The following is an 18,416-nucleotide window of genomic DNA, read 5'->3' on the forward strand; positions in this document are numbered from 1 at the left end:
TGCATAAATGCAGGCTATGTGAGAAGAAGAGACTTCTTTAAAAAAACATTAAAAATCTTGCTGTTCAAAAACTTTTGACTGGTAGTGTTGACTGGTACAATTAATTTTAAATAAAAATTGTAATTAATTTGTATGAGGAAAAAATTGAGTGCACCTTTATATTACTATCTTTACATCTCTTTATATCACTTCTATCTTTATATATTTTATCTCAATAACAGTTTAGACCAAGACGCCCAGCAGAACCCAGGCCCTCACCCTCCACAAGCTCTCGCCCAGTCAGATTCAGCCCTGACTGCATTGCCTAGTGTCGTTTCCACTAACACAGCTGCTGTAAACCCTTCCCTGTCATCGGGGCCTGCCAAATGCTCCCGTACCTACATCACATTCAGTGATGACGAATCCTTCCAGCGTTTTTTTCCCCAGTCCCCACTTCCTCGAATTCCTGTCCAGGAGATCTGCCCTGTTACCCATAAGCCAGCGCTCTACCGAGACCCCATCACAGACATTCCCTACGCCAACGTACAAGCCTTTAGGATCATCCGGGAAGCCTATAAAAAGTATGTGGCTGCCCATGGCCTGCCCTGCACTGGCACAGCGACTCCAGCTGACAGCACTGCAAAGAATCTGCGGCAGAAGATCATTATTAAACAAGGCATGTAGAACAATACACAAGATGGACTATCTATCTATCTATCTATCTATCTATCTATCTATCTATCTATCTATCTATCTATCTATCTATCTATCTATCTATCTATCTATCTATCTATCTATCTATCTATCTATCTATCTACAGTGTCTTGCGAAAGTATTCATATCCCTTCATTTTTTCCACATTTGCTATGTTGCTGCTATGTGTTAAACTGCTTTAAATGACTTTTTTCCCCACATCAATCTACACTCCATACACCATAATGGTATAAATTTTTAACATCTTTGTAAATTTATTAAAAAGAAAAAACTTGAAATGATTCCATTGCATAAGTATTCATACCCTTATTTGAAACAGTTGAAATTTATCTCAAGAGCATTCATAGTGCTTGTAGATGTTACTACACTTTGAGTGACGTTAACCTGTATCGAATTCAATTGAATGGGTATGATTTAGAAAGGCACACGCATCTTAATAAAAGGCCTAACAGCTGAAAATGCATATCAGAAAACCAAGCCCTGAGGTCAAAAGAACTGCCTGTAGAGCTCAGAGATAGGATTGCGTCAAGCCACACACCTGGGGAAGAGTTCAGAAAAAATTCAGCTGCATTAAAGGTTCACAGAAGCATGTAGTCTCCATTATCTATAATGGAAGAAGTTTGGAACAACTCTTTTTAAAGCTGGGCTCCTGGCCAAACTGAGCATTCAATGGAGAAGGACCTTGGCTAGAGTGTTGACCAAGAACCTGATGGCCACTCTGTTTGAGCTCCATGATCATATATGCAGATGGGAGAAACCAATAGAAGAACAAACATCACAACAACACTCCACTAATCTGGGCTTTATGGTGGTGAGGCAAGACTCAATTCTCTCCTTAGTGAAAACACACTTGGTATTTGCAAAAAAGCACCTAAAGGACCCTCAGACTTTGAGAAACAAGATTCTCTGGTCTGATGAACCTCAATTCCAAGCATCATGTTTTAAATGAAACAAAGCACTGCTTATCACCTGGAGAGTACCATCCCAATCGTAAAGCGTGCTGGTATCAGCCTCATGCTGTGGGGCTGTTTTTCAATGGCAGGGACTGAGGGACTCATCAGAGTAGAAGAAAAGCTCAATGCACCAAAATATAGAGATAGCCTTAATGAAAACCCAGTCCAGAGCATTCAGAACCTCAGACTGGGCAGAAGCTTCACCGTCCAACAGGACAATGACCCTAAGCACACAGCAAGAGTGGTTTAAGACAACTCTGTGAATGTCCTTGAGTGGTCCAGCCTGGGCCTGGGCCTGAACCCAATCAAACATTTCTGGAGAAACTTGAAAATGTCTGCCAGACCCTATCCAAGCTGACAGAACTTGAGAGGTGAAGAGGTGAGGGGAAGAATGGCGGATAATTGCCAAATGTTGATGTGCAAATCTTGTTGCATCATACCCAAAAAGACCTAAGGCTGTAAAGGTGCTTCAGCTAATTATGGAGTAAAGGGTATGAATACTTATGCAATGTACTTATTTCAGTTTCAAATATATGAAGTTGTGACAACTCTGTTTTTGCTTTGTCGTTATGGTGCATGGAGTGTAGATTTATGTGGGGAAAAGAGTAATTTAATCCATCTATTCATTCATCTGTCAATCCGTTTATTTGTCTATCTATCATCCATCTGTTCATTCATCTATCTATCTATCTATCTATCTATCTATCTATCTATCTATCTATCTATCTATCTATCTATCTATCTATCTATCTATCTATCTATCTATCTATCTATCTATCTATCTATCTGAAAATAATAAATAATACAATTCCAGTGTACTTGTAAGTGCAATAAGCTTTATTGATGAATGTTTTTTTTCGCATAATTGCTTAATGACATTTTTGTTTTATGCTTTATTTTTTAATGCACTGTTTAATGTAATTGTGTAGTTATATGTATTTATAATGTGTTGATATTATTAAAAACAGCATTAAAGTTTGCTGTCATGTAGCCTTTTAGATGTCATTATTTAAAAATAAATGTGGGCCATCTATGAAATTTGCATATGTTGGAGAAACCCCGCTTAGTAGCCTACTCAATACAACCAATGTGTCCAGCTGTTTTTGTGCAGCTAAAAATAGCTGGACGCGGATGAGACCGGAAGCCAGACCCATAAAATTTTACAAATGTCCGCGCGCAGTCTTAGGGGAAGGAAAAGGTGGATAAACTTGGACATAAAATTCTAAATAGAGATAGCAGATCTTGAAACTAGGGTCTCTCTGACCTGCAATACCGCCTCTTTACCCTAGAGGTCACTCCTCTCTACTAAAACGTTACGCGTTTATTAAGTAAAACTGAGTTAAACAGATGACTCCATTGACCCTCTCATCAGTGCCAGCCTACTCTCTCTCCTTCAGTTTCATACTGACTAATTTCTCAAATCCAAAATAATGAAATGCTGACTTCATGAAGAGTAGCTCGTATCCTTGTCTCAGCTCAACCCAGAAAGCAGGCGAGGACAGTCAGCGAAGAAGGGAGGGCTTAAGGGGGATACGACTACCGGAGAGGGAGGGGGTCGAACGAGGGGCTATTCTCTGATTTCAAACATAGAGTTGCTGTACAGAAGATCCCAGCAGCTCTGAGTCCTAGTGAGGGTAGGTAACACACTAACTCTCTTTCTGTAATCTTTGTCTGTGTGTCTCTTGTAGCAGCAGGACCACATTAGTATAAGTTTTTTGACTATGTATATAGTTATGTATAGACTGTTTGATTCATTTCAAATGTAAAATGCACTTATTGTTGCATTCAGCTGCTAATTGTATGAATTATTATTTTGGTGATTTAGTTGAAGCATTAAGTTTTGTGTAGTTTATGGATAGAGGCCTCAGTGGGTTGTAGTGTAAAGTGTATAGTAAAAAGTTAAAGGTCCAGTTAGTGGATAGTTATAGACTCTAGATATTGTTGGATTAGTTGGATAATTATTGTTTTGGTTTAGAATAAGGCTTTATTGAGAATAGTGTTTTGCAGAGCCTTCCTGCAGATGCACCTGTTGATGTGAGTGTATGTCAAAACAACAATCTTTCTTTTAATGTAAAATGTCAGTTTTTAATACCTGCTGATTGTCGTTCATTTCGGTGATATAATGTTTTGGGCATGTTTTTGTTTTCAAAGCAGCCCTTATTTTCCCAGCCATCTTTGCTTGGAGTACTGCTGCACACTGCAGCTTTGCAAGCGGAGAGGATTTACGCAGCTGGAAGTAGCTGACTTGTGAAGCTAAAATTAATCTGAGGGTTGATTTGGAATTTTACACTTGGGCGGTTAGACTTGGTGAAGTCAACCCACAAATAGTGTGAAGTCTTACGAGCGGTGTGTCAGCTGGAAAATGCTCCCAATGATCAAACTCCATAACCAAACCATGGATCTGAATAAGAAGGTTGTTTTTAGGCTCTTGCTGCATGTCAGGAGAGCACCTGGAAAAATCACTTTTACTGTTTCTGGTGGATGAAATGATATCTGATGTGTCAGTGCCCGATATTTGTTCTGTGTCGTGCTGAAGTACCAGAGGGGGAATTGGGTTTCTGAGACCGAACCAATGTTTTTGTCATATGGACGTTAATAACTTTATGGCCTCTAGAAGGAAAGCAGTGAGCAGAGTTAGGTTGCTTTTGGAGATTTGTTTAGAACCTGAAAAACCATTTTCCACTGTCAGGAACCTTGTGCAATGGAAAGGTTCCATGGATGTTAAAGGTTGCATTATTGGCATCTTTGGTTCCATGAAGAACCTTAAAAATCCATGGAACTTTTTCATTTGACAAAAGGTTCTTTATAGTGGAGTAAGGTTCTTTAATGTTCTTCACACTAAATAAATGGTTCTTTATGGAACCCAAAATGGTTCTTCTTTGGAACCTTTATTTTTAAGAGTGTGGAATTTCTGCCTAGTTCTGTCAAGTTTAACCACTTACCAATTCAATACACATGTCATATGTGACCCTGTACCACAAAACCAATCTTAAGTAGCATGAGTATATATAAAGAATAGCTAAAAATACATTGTATAGGTCAAAATTATCTTCCATAAAGACATTTTGTAAATTTACTACTGTAAATATATCAAAACTTAATTTTTGATTAGTAATGTGCATTGCTAAGAACTTTATTCGGGCGACTTTAAAGGTGATTTTCTCAATGTGTAGATTTTTAATTCCAGATATTCAAATAGTTATATCTCGTCCAAATATTGTCATATTCTATCAAACTATACATCAATTGAAAGCTTATTTATTCAGTTTTCAGGTGCATTGACCCTTATGACTGGTTTTGTGGTCCAGGGTCACATATTAGATTGTTTGTTTGATTTGCAGTTTAATCATTATAATAATTAAAACTAGAACACTGTATTATGACATTTTTAAAATAAGATCTGTTCGATAGACACAAATCAATTCAAAAGCACAGGATATTCAATTCTTATTCAAAAGATCAAAATCTAGTGATAATTTGTATGCTGTACCTAAAAATAGAAATATTTTCTCAAGTTGGAAGCATCAAATGTTGGCAACCGCCGTGCAGCAGTGAAATAACAAGGATTCCACGTTGAAGGACTAATTTAAAAAACCCTTTTCACAACTAGAGAGCCTGAACAGGTGAAACTCATCTAATAATTTAAAGGTTTGAGTTGGTGTCATTTGGGAGCTTTGACAACAGGTGTTAGGAACAGGCGGACAGCCGCTCTTTCCTGGGATATGTGCACAACACAAAAAGACGTCACCTGGTCGGCAGAAGGCCTGCTTTTGGCCTGTATGTTTATTGTAAGACTGAAGAGACAAAGTAGTTAATGGCTATTTATAATATCGGAGGCGTCAATCTTATAGACTGACAGGTTCCTGAAAGAATGGTGTCAGATGCATTGCCCATTTCTGATACTGATAGCAAGGTCATTTAGGAGTCCACTTAAAACAGTTAGTGTAATTTAAATATGTACAGAACTGAGATTACACAATTAAACTAAAGTTTAGATATAGTTCTTTTTTAGCCATGTCAAGCAAAGCAATTTAGCCATTTTACACTTCATTCAGTTCTCTTTTTGCATTTCTAGCTTTGCCGTTAGTCTAGCTAAAGACATCTGAAGTAACTAAATCTGAATATGTCATTATTTTCTGAAGCGATTCATAATAATTTTTGAAATGAGGTAAGGGCTGAGTTTAGTGATGGTAATGTTGTTTCTAGAATCAGTAAACTTGTGTTGGGTGGATTGAAGGCTATAATAGTTTTTATTTTCTGTTCTTAGCTCTCTGATCCTATGTTTGTGTCACTGGCTTTACAAATTAGTGCCACACTTCTCTGGTCTAACACCTCTGATACTCAGACAACCACAAATACACACCCAAAACAAACACAAACATATATTTGTCTTTTAAATTTGGAAAAATGTAAAATCAGCCATAACCAACTATTAATCTGCACATTGTATGTTAAATTATTATTCTATTTTATTTTATTTAGTATTTTCATAAAAATGTTAATGTAGCGAGTATCAGAAGTGTATGAAGAAGAGTTCAGAACATAACAAGTCTGCGTGATTCATTGTGTGATATTTGTAATGCATATTATTAGCATATATGTATAGACCATTATCTCACTAGTCTCTAAATGGTTTTACCACATGATTGTAAACATCGATTGGACCAGCTTAATGTTTGACTAACAATTTAAAAGTAATTTGGTTAGAAATATTTACACGTCAACACATCTGAAAGATTACAGTCAGATATTTTTTGGAAAGCTTTAGCTTTGTGTTATGCATCTCAGTTTTATTAAAAGTTTTATTATTATGTGCAAACATGCACAAATCTTTTAGTATCAGTAGTTTTTTTCTGTGTGAAAATAAGCATTCTTTAAAAAAAATCCTTATATGCCTATATGTGACCCTGGACCACAAAACCAATATACAATACCAATAGCCAAAAATACAGTGTATGGGTCAAAATTATTGATTTTTCTTTTGTGCCAAAAAATATTAGGATATTAAGTAAAGATCATGTTCCATGAAGATATTTAGTAAATTTCCTACCGTTAATATATCAAAACTTATTTCTTCTTTTTTTTCACCCTCATATTCTGTATTTTTAAATAGTTGTATCTCCAAATATTGTAACAAACTATACATCAATTGAAATTCTATTCCAACAAACCAAACATCAATTGAAAGCATATTTATTCAGCTTTCAGATGATGTTTAAATAAAAAAAAAAAAAGTCCCTTATGACTGGTTTTGTGATCCAGGGTCACATATGACATAATGTACTAATACCTGTTTTCAGAGAAAATATCTTTATATAAGTCTTTTTAGTGCATAAATCTAACAAAATGCTGATTAAATGTTTAAAATAAATCAATAACAAAGAAATAAACAATATGCCAAGGGTAATAGGAGGAATGTTAGGTATTTAATTATACCTAACATTAAACAGTAAAATATTTTTTTACTGTTATAACTACACAAGAAGATTTTTTTTAACATGTTACAACATGTAGTTACAGACAGATGAGTTTAGATCAGTTACACAATATGTTATGCTGTGTTGTCTGTAGTTTGTGTTGCAGATCTAGTTTGGGTGTGGTGGTCTGAAACTGGTGACTAGCCCATGACTCTATCAGTCTGTTTCACAAGGCGAACAGCCGACAGCATGGGCCACCTTCTAATGAGTGTGAGCCAGTGATAACTCCTCACAGTTTTAACCTTCTCCTCCTTACTGTAACCCAAAACCTAAGCATTACTGCTCAGAGACTAAAAATAGACAAGATTCTCTCTGTCTCTCTGCCTTGGAATGAAAGAAGCAGTGAGTACTTTCTTCACGTCCCATATGATCATCACATCTACTGGAATTAAATAGCGCTGTCTCTGTTCCCAAATACATTGTACCTTCAGACCCCTGAAAGCTCTTCCTGTACACAAATGCTAGCCTTGTCCTTTTAATTCAACTGGGCTTTGTGGCATTTAACAATGTAAGCAGTTCTCTATCGTTCCCTTTTAGTGGCTAGCTCTTTTGGCCAGGCTGAAAGTGACTTATACTGGACAGGTTTTCCCATTCATTCTCGACCTCTACAGAAAGTATTGAGGGACTGAATAAAGCAAGCAGCCATTATTGTGTCTTATTTGCAAGCCAAATATAGTAAAACAAGATTTTTTTGTGCAACTTTATCTCTCTCTCAGGGCCTGCTGTCTCTGGGCGAGCTGTGTGAATTGAAAGTACCACCAAGCAGCAAGCATGTCTAAGAGTGATCCCCGAGACATTGACGAGGATGCCATCCTTAAGGGCCTCAGTGCCGAAGAGCTGGACAGGCTGGAGTGTGAACTCCAGGAGATGGACCCTGAGGTACTATGCTGTTCGAAACTAAAGCATTGCTATGGCACATTATGTACTTATTTTTGAAGAGAGGTAGATAAAATGAGAAAAGATTTGACCAAATTAAAAAACACTTTTCTTTACAACTTAAGGCTGGAATACCCCTGGAATTTACCCCTGGTCTGGAAGAGTTGACGCTTATGTTGCTTAAAGCTGCAGTCCGTAACTTGTTAAAATGTGAAAAAATTATATAATAACAAGTACATCACGAATCCATTTTCCAAACCATGTTTTGGCTTGAAAGTAGTGGTGTTTCGCAACAGTGGTCTAATAAAAACAATAGGGCGACAGTGGATATTTTAAAATATATAACCGCTAATGCTCTGATTGACCAATCAGAGTCAAGTATTTCAGGGAACTCAGTTATAATTAAGCACAATTGCTGCTGAGCTGTTTGATTTGAGGAAAAAAATCTTTTTTTTACAATTTAATAATAACACTTGTGTCCCACTGGAAAAGATTCTTATCCTGAATTACTCTGGTACACCTATAGTAATTTGTATATTCAGACTGGTTCTGGAAGGGGCTGCTGCAGAGTAGCCCAGTACCTGCATGATTCTTCATTGACATAAACAGAGAGAAGTAGCTCCAGCTATAATATTCTTTTACAAGACGCACACAGTTCTGTTTATGAACCATCAGAGTGCCAAAAGTTACGGACAGCAGCTTTAAAGTCAAGAGTCAGTCTACAGATTTGACAGAAAATTGCAGTGTATGATGGTCTGATGGCTCCAATTCTTCAGCTTCAGATTATGATTCAATCCAGTTGTTTTGATTTCATCCTGTTTTGAGCAGAACCTCTAAAGCCATTTTCTCTACAGTCGAGACACAAGATGACATGAGTGGCAGATTACATGATTACATGATAAAAACTGTAGTTAGTAATGCAAGTAATGTATTCTGAATATTTTAAGTTTGCTTTTTATCTAACTTGTTTTAAATTTACTGTTAAAGGGATAGTTTACCCAAAAATGAAAATTCTGTCATTAATTACTCACCCTCATGTCATTCTGAAGTCGCAAGACCTTTGTTCATCTTCAGAACACAAATTAAGATATTTTTGACAAAATCCGAGTGCCTTCATAGACAGGTAATGGTAATGTAATTACCATGTTCAAGGCACAGAAATGTAGGACATTGTTAAAATAGTCCATGTGACATCAGTGGTTCAATTGTAATTTTATAAAGCTACGAGAATATGAGAATATATGGGCTGCGCAAAAGTTATTTTTGTTTTCTTTGGGCACAAAAAGTATTTTCATAGCTTCAAAAAATTATGGCTGAACCACTGATGTCACAAGGTCTGTTTTAACAATGCCTTACTATGTTTCTGTGTCTTGAATGTCGTAATTACATCGCTATATACGCAGGGTCAGAAAGCTCTTGGATTTCATCAAAAATATTTTAATTTGTGTTCCAAATATTAACAGGTTTTGGAACGACATAACGGTGAGTAATTAAAGACAGAATTTTCATTGTTTGGGTGAACTATCCCTTTAAACATACCATATTGATATAAAAAAGCAAAAAGAAAGAAAATATATTCTGTTGTTTTTATATCAACATCATAAAATACATTAAATAGTACATTAATCCAGGTTTTTTTAAACTGGGTTTAATGTAAGCCCATAAAATTAAAGTAATCTATAAAAAAGTAACTGTAATCTGATTATGAGCATTTAAAAAAATTAATATACTCCAATGATCCTTCACAAAAACCCACCCTCCTTAGTTACTGTTGCTATGTCCAACCAACAGTGCTGCCCTCATGCTACACATTATGTTCTCACGCAGTGAAAAATACATTGCAGAGCAAAGAGGAAACTGACAACATGGTGACAGACAAGACAGAGCAGGTTACTTCTAGTATGAAGCAAGGTCTCATCTTTAAAATGTTGTAATTTTTTAAGAAATTCAAAGAAAAAATACCATTTTGTGGATCTTTAATGTGTCATGATAAATCACTATATTGCCTTATTAGATTATTCACATGTGAACCAATTGTTTTCTTTACCTAAAGCACACGAAAAGATATACACAATTTTTCAAATTTAAGTCCAGCGAAGATAATCTACTGTCCTGTCTGATATGTTTGTTGGACAAAATGGTGGATTCGCCTTTATGATTAGTCAGATTGCCTGTCAGTCAAGCTGTTTGCGATGGGTGAATTACAAGTACTTGATTTTTTGGAATCTGATTATGTAATCCAGATTACATGTAATCAGTTACTACCCAGGTCTGTTTCTATAAAGGAGTCCGAGGTGTGACGTGACAGACATGAAAGTTGTGGCGTTTCAGAACAGTGGTCTAATATAAACCATAGCAATGGGCGAATGAGTGAGTATTTGAAAATATGACCGCTGAATGCTCTGATTGACCAATCGGAGGAAAGTATTCCAGAGAGCTGTGTTATAATTTCCATAACTTGCATTTTGAAAAAAGCAGTTGTGACATTTTGATATTAAGTCTTGTGTCCCACTGAAAAAAAGCCTTATGAGTTTGGAGTAACATAAGGGTGAAAAGATGATTGTTTTGTTTGACACAGATACGTAAATGGGTGACTTCTAATTGCAGAAATCATTTTAAACAATCATTTTCTTGACCTTTCAGAATGCCATCCTCCCAGCCGGGTTCCGTCAGCGCGACCAGACCAAGAAAAGTCCCACAGGCCCCTTTGATCGCTTCGCTCTGATGGATTACCTGGAGAAGCAGGCCATGGAACACCAGGACAGAGACGACCTGGTGCCCTTTACAGGGGAGAAGAGAGGTACCACAACCACTGGATTCATATTAACATAACGCTTCTAATATCTAAAGGCAGATTTACCACTTATTAGTCATTTTCTGATGTGTATTTTAAAATAAAATAAAATTCATAAAGGGGACAATAGATGCAAAATTCACTTTTACGTTTGCATATAAATGTGTCTTAGTGTGTGGACACAACCACCCTACAATAATAAAAATCCATTCACTGCTTTTTTTCAATCGGCAAAAAACCTAAACAGTCTCAATTATCCAGCCGTTTTGATTTAATGAGCAATATGACATCAGACTGTTCAAGCCCCACCCACAGTCGCTGACAGACTTTCCCATATCAGCATATTTCCACCCTCTGCCAGTTGTGTGCTGTCTTCCATTTTATCCACGCTCGAGCAGCTGTAGCAACAATGACTTGTAAGCAATGCAGGTGTTTTGGATGTAAAAGTAAACATAGGAGTCTTAATTTTCTCCTGACATCAGAGCTACTGAGGACACAGTAGATTGGTTATGTTTTTATGGTTTCTCTTTGTCTCTCTTGTACTCTTTGTCTCCACTGCCTGTAGGTAAAGCCTTTGTGCCTAAACCTGGATCAGGACAAATCCCTGCGGAGGAACAGATCACTCTGGAACCTGAGCTGGAGGAAGCACTGAAGAACGCAACAGATGCTGAAATGTGTGACATTGCAGGTGGGCATCACATTTCTACTCTGTTCCTGTGGTTTCTTTTCACATGATATAAAGCAACTTATGATATCCGGTTTGGAGTTCTCTAGAGATATACATTACAACTCTTCTAAAACTAATCTGTAATATCCTGTAAACGGCTTTGATTGTAATCCAAATTTTGATCCTTGACTATGAACTAATCCTCTCTTTGCAAATAAACAGCTGACCCATGCATAACAATTGTCAATCAAACCCTGATTCTGATTTCACCTGCTCTATTTGTGTTCTACAATCAGTATCTCACATGACACCTTTTTAATACATATATAAAAGAAGCAGTCTAGCTGACTTATATGTGGAACTATGAATGGTGTAGGTCATGCACAGAATTATACCACACAGTATCTGTTTCCCCAAGCTCAGCAGCGCACCAAAATAAAACGAGCAACAGCCAACTAGTCAACATGAGCAGAGATGGAGGTAAAATGTTTGTAGGCTAGAAACACTCTATGATTTAGCCAAACATAAATATCACTTATCTTCTATTAAAAATGCAACATGAGACACAAAGAATTCACATTATACTTGATTGAACGTACTTAAGTGATGGAAACCGGTCAATAGTCTAATTGTCCTTGAGTTTCTGTTGTAAGCACTTAATAGTAAGCCTTTGCCCTTAAGGTTGTTTAAAGCTGTGGAGTTTTGCAGTGTGTCACTGGCTGCAGATTTCCCAGCAGAGCCCCTCATTCAGAACACAGTTTTAACTCTGGACCACGTCCAGTTCTGGATTAAACTGTCAATAGAGGTTTGCCGTTGGTGATTTAATGGATGAGTCTGCTTTTGCTGAGTTGCAGAGTGGCTAACTGGATTTCTAAATAGTGTTGGTGGGTTTAATCTGGTTACTGAATCTAAATATGGAATTCAAGCTGTAGTATAAAGGTGAGGTCTGGTCTATCCCAATCCTAATTTTATCTGCAGCCACTGCTGATTGAAACCTGCAGGGGGAGTTTAAAGTGGATTTACTGGTTAGTCGGTGCCATCTGCTGTTCAAATGCAATTTTACAGTTTAACTGGTACATACAGTTGAAGTCAGAAATTTGCATACACCTTGCAGAATTAGCTAAATATTAATTATTTTTACCAAAATAAGAGGGATCATACAAAATGCATGTTATTTAGTACTGACCTGATTAAGATACTATTACACAAGGTTCAAACACTCACTGAAGCTTCAGAAGGAAAAACTGCATTAAGAGCCAGGGGGTGAAAACTTTTTGAAGTTGAAGATCAGGGTACATTGAACTTATTTTGTCTTCTGGGAAACATGTAAGTATCTTCTGAAGGGCAGTACTAAATGAAAAAATATATTTAGGCAAAATAATAAAAATGTATTCATCTTAATTCTGTTCAAAAGTTTACACCCCTGGCTCATAATGCACTGTGTTTCCTTGAACCTTCTGTAATATTTACATATGAGTCCCTCAGTTGTCCTCAGTGTGAAAAGATGGATCTCAAAATCATACAGTCATTTTTGAAAGGGTTCAAACACACAAGAATGTTAAAAAAACAAAGAATTTGTGCGACCCGAAGGCATTTTCTGAAGAACGATTGGGCAGTTTAACTGTTCAGGACAAACAAGGGACTCATGAACAACTATCACTAAACAAAAAAAACACAGCTGTGGATCATTCAATGTAACAATACAGTATTAAGAATCAAGTGTATGTAAACTTTTGAACTTTTGAGTCATTTTTATAAATTAAACTATTATGTTCTCTTGTGGACTGTAAGTAAATGTCTTTTATGTGATCTATATCTTATTCAGGTCAGTACTAAATGAAAAATAACATGCATTTTGTATGATCTCTCTTATTTTGTTAAAATAATTAACATTTTGCAGATGTATGTAAACTTTTGACTTCAACTGTATCTAGTCAGTTCTCTGCGGTGCAGCTTAAATGATTTGTGCCAGTATTTCTCAAAATGTATTCTATGAAAGATTAATTAAAAAATAAAAAATAAATAAAAAGTGGTCATAAGTGGCCTCATGTGTTTGTAATGTGTGTGGAGGTGCAAATATTTCTGTAATATGCTATGTAAAGCAACCTTGAGCAAAATAAATAAAACTTCTGAAAATATTATATTTATATGTAACATTAGTTTGCTTAATTTTTAATTATTATATGATTTATAATAATTAAAAATATTTATTAAAATAATTATAATAATAAATATACAGTTATGTAATTATATCGATATATAACTAATAACTTTATAATATAACTTTAATGATTAATTAAATATAATTACTAATGAATGTATAAATCTAAATTTATCATTATAAAATGGATTAATTATGAATTTATTAATCAACTTTTTTAAAAAAAATTTTTACATTAAACTATTATTTATATTATTAATATAAATTATTAAATTATATTTGATATATTATTTATATCTTTAGATATTTAAATATCTATGTGTTTATTTTAATTAATAATTATTACTTTTATGCATGAAATTAAAATGAATTCATATTATTGATTTTATTACCATTTAGTATTTATTATTATTTATTTGATTTGATTTATCATTTTATAAATTGTGGTTATTTGAACATTCATTCAATAATTAAAACTAATAAATGTTTTAAATAGTTCTATAATTTTTATATGTTTTTATTAATACACTGGCATTCCATAAGAATAGTCCATAAATATTAAATGTTTATGTCATTAACTAATGCAATTCTTGTATCCTCACAGCCATCCTGGGAATGTACACACTCATGAGCAACAAGCAATATTACGATGCCCTGAACACCACCGGCAGCATTGCCAACACAGAAGGCATCAACAGTATGTATACATACAGCACATTTAATACTGAATGCTAAAAGTTTTATATAATGAATTTTTGTTGAATTTACTGAATGCCACTTCACTAAATACTATAATTGTATAAATCATAAACCGGTCTATATTATTTCAGGTGTGGTGAAACCAGATGTGTATAAGGTCTATCCCGACGAGCCTCCTAATGACACAGATGTGGAGGGCACTCTCCACTGCCTCCAGAAAAATGACAGCAGTGTGTCGGAGGTCAACCTCAATAACATCCCGGTAAACATGCCAACTGTACTCACACATCAATAAGCAGAATTATGATCACATTACAAACTAGACATAATATTAAAGAAGTAGTTCACTTTCAGAACACCCTTGTCATCCAAGATGTTCATGTCTTTCTTTCTTCAGTCGTAAAGAAATTATGTTTTTTGAGGAAAACATTTCAGGATTTCTCTTCATATGACGGACTTCTATGGTGCCCCCGAGTTTAAACTTCCAAAATGCAGTTTAAATGCAGCTTTAAAGGACTCTAAATTGGCGCTTTTCCACTACACAGTACCAGCTCGCCTCGGCTCGACTCGACTCGGCTCTGTTTGGTTTTCCACTGTGTAAAAGTTGTACCTGTACCGGCTTCCAGGTACTTTTTTTCGTACCACCTCCGGCGAGGTTCCAAGCGAGCTGAGGCGATACTAAAATGTGACGTGAAAACACAGCAGACTGCTGATTGGTCAGAGAGAATCGTCACTATTCACTGCGTCATCATTGCACGCGCCAGCAATAGTATCCAGAATAATCCCGCCATTTTTAAAAAGTTTGGCCAGAGATTGCGTGACATATCCAATCCATTACATATTATGGCAACTCGGAAGAATACGCCGTGGTCAAATGAGGAGGTGCAGACAGCGGGTGTGTGTCGCGTAGAAGATTACGTCACGGCAGTTTCTTGCAGCGTCGCTATGACAACCAGGTACTATTGTGGAGGTACAGGTACAACTTTTACACAGTGGAAAACCAAACAGAGCCGAGCCGAGTCGAGCCGAGGCGAGCCGAGGCGAGCTGGTACTGTGTAGTGGAAAAGCGCCATAAATGACCTCAGCCGAGGGAGAAGGGTCTTATCTAGCACAACGATCGGTTATTTTCTAAAAACATTGACAATTTATGTACTTTTCAACTTTTTTTTTTTTTAGAAAATAACCAATTGTTTTGCTAGATAAGACCCTTTTTTCCTCGGCTGTGATCATTTAGAGTCCTTTGAAGCTGCATTTTGGAAGTTCAAACTCGGGGGCACCATAGAAGTCCATTATATGGAGAGAAATCCTGAATTGTTTTCCTCAAAAAACATAATTTCCTTACGACTGAAGTAAGACATGAACATCTTGGATGACAAGGGGGTGAGTACATTATCTGTAAATTTTTGTTCTGAAAGTGAACTACTTTAATATTATTAACAGATTGCCTAATTACCCTCGGTATTTGTAACTGACGCATTTCTGTGCATGAGCAGAACGGGGTAGTAATGACTATTTGTGTTGCTGTAGGACATTCCCATCCCAACCCTGAAAGAGATTTTTGAGGCTATGAAACGTAACACACACGTGGTGAGCGTCAGCATCGCTGGGACACGCAGTAATGACCCTGTGGCCTTTGTAAGTCCCGAAGACGTTTTTGATGTTGTTTCATTCACTCATTCGTTTTCCTCTATGTATTGTGGAAATTATAGAGAGCTGATGTTAGTTGTTTCTCTTCCTCTGTTCCTGTGATTTAGGCCATAGCTGAGATGTTACAGTCCAACACTAGCCTGCAGAGCCTCAACATTGAGTCTAACTTCATTACTGCACAAGGCATGATGGCCATCATCAAGGCACTAGAAGTAAACTCCACCCTGACTGAGATTAAGATCGACAACCAAGTACGAGACTAAAACACACCTGCCAGAAACATCTGACTGCATGTGTTTAAATCTGAAAATGAAATTGTTGATGTGTATTCTCACAGAGACAGAAACTGGGCGACTCAGTTGAGATGGAGATTGCATCCATGTTGGAGAACAACCCCAGCATCATAAAAATTGGTTATCACTTCACTCAGCAGGGCCCGCGTGCAAGAGCCGCCATAGCCATCACCAGAAACAATGATATCCGTGAGTGTATTCTTATAATATTTTCTCAAATATTACAGCTTGTAGCTGAAACAGGAGCTTTTTTATTTATTTTGGTCTTTGTTGTTACAACGATCTTGAATTTTTGTATTTATCCCATTTCTAGTTCGCCAGCAGAGAGTAAGTTGAAAAGCGGATGGAGTTTAGTTCATTTGGAGATATCAAAATTCTCCATGTGCCCTCTTGGAGTCCAACAGACACTCCAGTGACAGCAAAGACAACCCTTACAGATGACCTACTGATATGCTTTTACCATTCGCCATCGGCCATTGTGGATATCATTATCACCAGCTTGATAAGACTTCATTGCTTTTTGTGGATTTTATCAAATCAAAAGCTCTGATCTAATAAAATTGACCTGCTCCTTAATACCTCAGTTTGCAAACTTGAAAAAAGACACCAGTTGCTCAACTCATTTTCTGATAATATGGTGCTCCCAAAAAAGTTTTTTTGTAAATATTTGAAATAAAATATTACATTCTATATTGTCTAATCAGACTTCAAAGTTTTATTAAATTTATTAAACTGTCATTTAATCCAGGTTTATTTCATCAAAACACTGACAAACACTAGCATACAAGGATGCATTAAACTAATACGGAAGACCATTTCGGCAACTTATGAAAAGTCAAAATAACCTTTTTTCATTTTTTATTCTCACAATTTTGTGAGATAAAAAAAAGTCACAATTGCAAGTATCACACAATTTCTCAGAATTGTGTGATACAAACTAGCAATTGTGACTTTTTTCTCAGAATTGTGATATATAAACCAGCAATTGCAAGTTATAAAGTCAGAATCGCATGGCATAAACTTACAACTGTGAGAAATAATTTCAGAATTGCGATTCTGACTTTTTGGCAAGTGCAAGTTTGTATCTCACAATTCAGATTTTTTTTCTCACAAATGTGAGTATATACCACTGAATAAAAAAAAGAAGGTTATTGTGATATTTTATCTTAAAATTCTGACTTTTTTTCTCAGAATTGTGTGATATAAACTTGCAATTGTGACTTTTTTTCTCAGAATTGTGAGATATAAACTAGCAATTGGGAGTCATAAAGTCAGAATTGCAAGATAAAAACTAGATATAAAGATATAAAAACTTGTGATTCTGACTTTTCTCACAAATGCGAGTTTAGATCTCACAGTTCTGACCTTTTCTTTTAATTGCGAGTTTATACCACTGAATAAAAAATAAAAAAAGGTTATTGTGAATTTTATCTCACAATTCTGACTTTTTTCTCATAATTGTGATACAAACTTGCAATTGTGAGATATAAACTAGCAATTGTGAGTTATTAAGTCAGAATTGCGTTATACAAACAACTGTGAAAAATAAATTCTGAATTGCGAGATAAAAATGTGCGATGCTGAATTTTTCGGACAGTTGCAAGTTTGTATCACACAATTCTGAGAAAAAAGTTAGAATTGCTAGTTAAAAAGTCACAATAACCTTTTTTTATTCAGTGGTATGAACTCGCAATTGCGAGAAAAGGTCAGAATTGCGAGATACAAATTCGCATTTGTGAGAAAAAAGTCAGAATCGCGGGTTTGTATCTCGCAATTCTGATCTTTCTCGCAATTGAGAGTTTCTATTTTGCAATTCGGAGTTTTTTCTCACAAATGCGAGTTTGTATAGAATAGAAAAAAAGTATCACAATTAGCACGAATTAGTAAGCAGCAGAACTGTTGAAACTGATAACAAGAAATGTTTTCTTAGAAACTGAATCTGTATTATATTGTTAACTCAAGGATCAAAAATAAATAATTTTAAAATACAACATTTTTTTTGATCAAATGAATGTAAAACCTCCTCACTTCTTTCAAAAACATTGAAAATGTCTTACTGACCATATATTTCTGAATGGTAGTGTTAATACTGTAAAGCATTCTCAAAACAGATGCTCTCAGCAAACTCAATGTACAAAACAGCTTCATTATCCTTT

The 18,416-nt window shown here is 35.8% G+C and overlaps 2 protein-coding genes across 2 annotated transcripts in view; both read left to right on the forward strand.

The window, feature by feature from the left end:
• vps72b (vacuolar protein sorting 72 homolog b) overlaps nt 1-2,512 on the forward strand; it is an 8,290-nt gene extending 5,778 nt beyond the window's left edge. The window contains exon 4 of the mRNA XM_073847776.1: nt 125-2,512. Coding sequence (XP_073703877.1) covers nt 125-663 — 539 coding nt within the window. The 3' untranslated portion in view covers nt 664-2,512. The remainder of the gene's footprint in view (nt 1-124) is intronic.
• A 615-nt stretch (nt 2,513-3,127) lies between these two features.
• Nucleotides 3,128-16,960, forward strand: tmod4 (tropomodulin 4 (muscle)). The gene is made up of 10 exons (XM_073847147.1): nt 3,128-3,280; nt 7,840-8,002; nt 10,643-10,799; nt 11,359-11,481; nt 14,226-14,318; nt 14,452-14,582; nt 15,848-15,955; nt 16,075-16,218; nt 16,305-16,449; nt 16,574-16,960. The coding sequence occupies exons 2-10, from the start codon at nt 7,895-7,897 to the stop codon at nt 16,594-16,596; spliced, it is 1,032 nt and encodes a 343-aa protein (XP_073703248.1). The 5' UTR covers nt 3,128-3,280; nt 7,840-7,894; the 3' UTR covers nt 16,597-16,960.
• The last annotated feature ends 1,456 nt before the right edge of the window (nt 16,961-18,416 follow it).

Source organism: Garra rufa, chromosome 9 (assembly GCF_049309525.1).
Source record: "Garra rufa chromosome 9, GarRuf1.0, whole genome shotgun sequence".
NCBI lineage: Eukaryota > Metazoa > Chordata > Actinopteri > Cypriniformes > Cyprinidae > Garra > Garra rufa.

Bases quoted from the DNA above. Each gene is read 5' to 3' on its own strand.
- tmod4 (XM_073847147.1), top strand. From the start codon at position 7,895: ATGTCTAAGAGTGATCCCCGAGACATTGACGAGGATGCCATCCTTAAG. The intron at 10,800-11,358 runs GTACCACAACCA...CACTGCCTGTAG, and splicing joins CTTTACAGGGGAGAAGAGAG to GTAAAGCCTTTGTGCCTAAA. The intron at 14,583-15,847 runs GTAAACATGCCA...GTGTTGCTGTAG, and splicing joins TCAACCTCAATAACATCCCG to GACATTCCCATCCCAACCCT.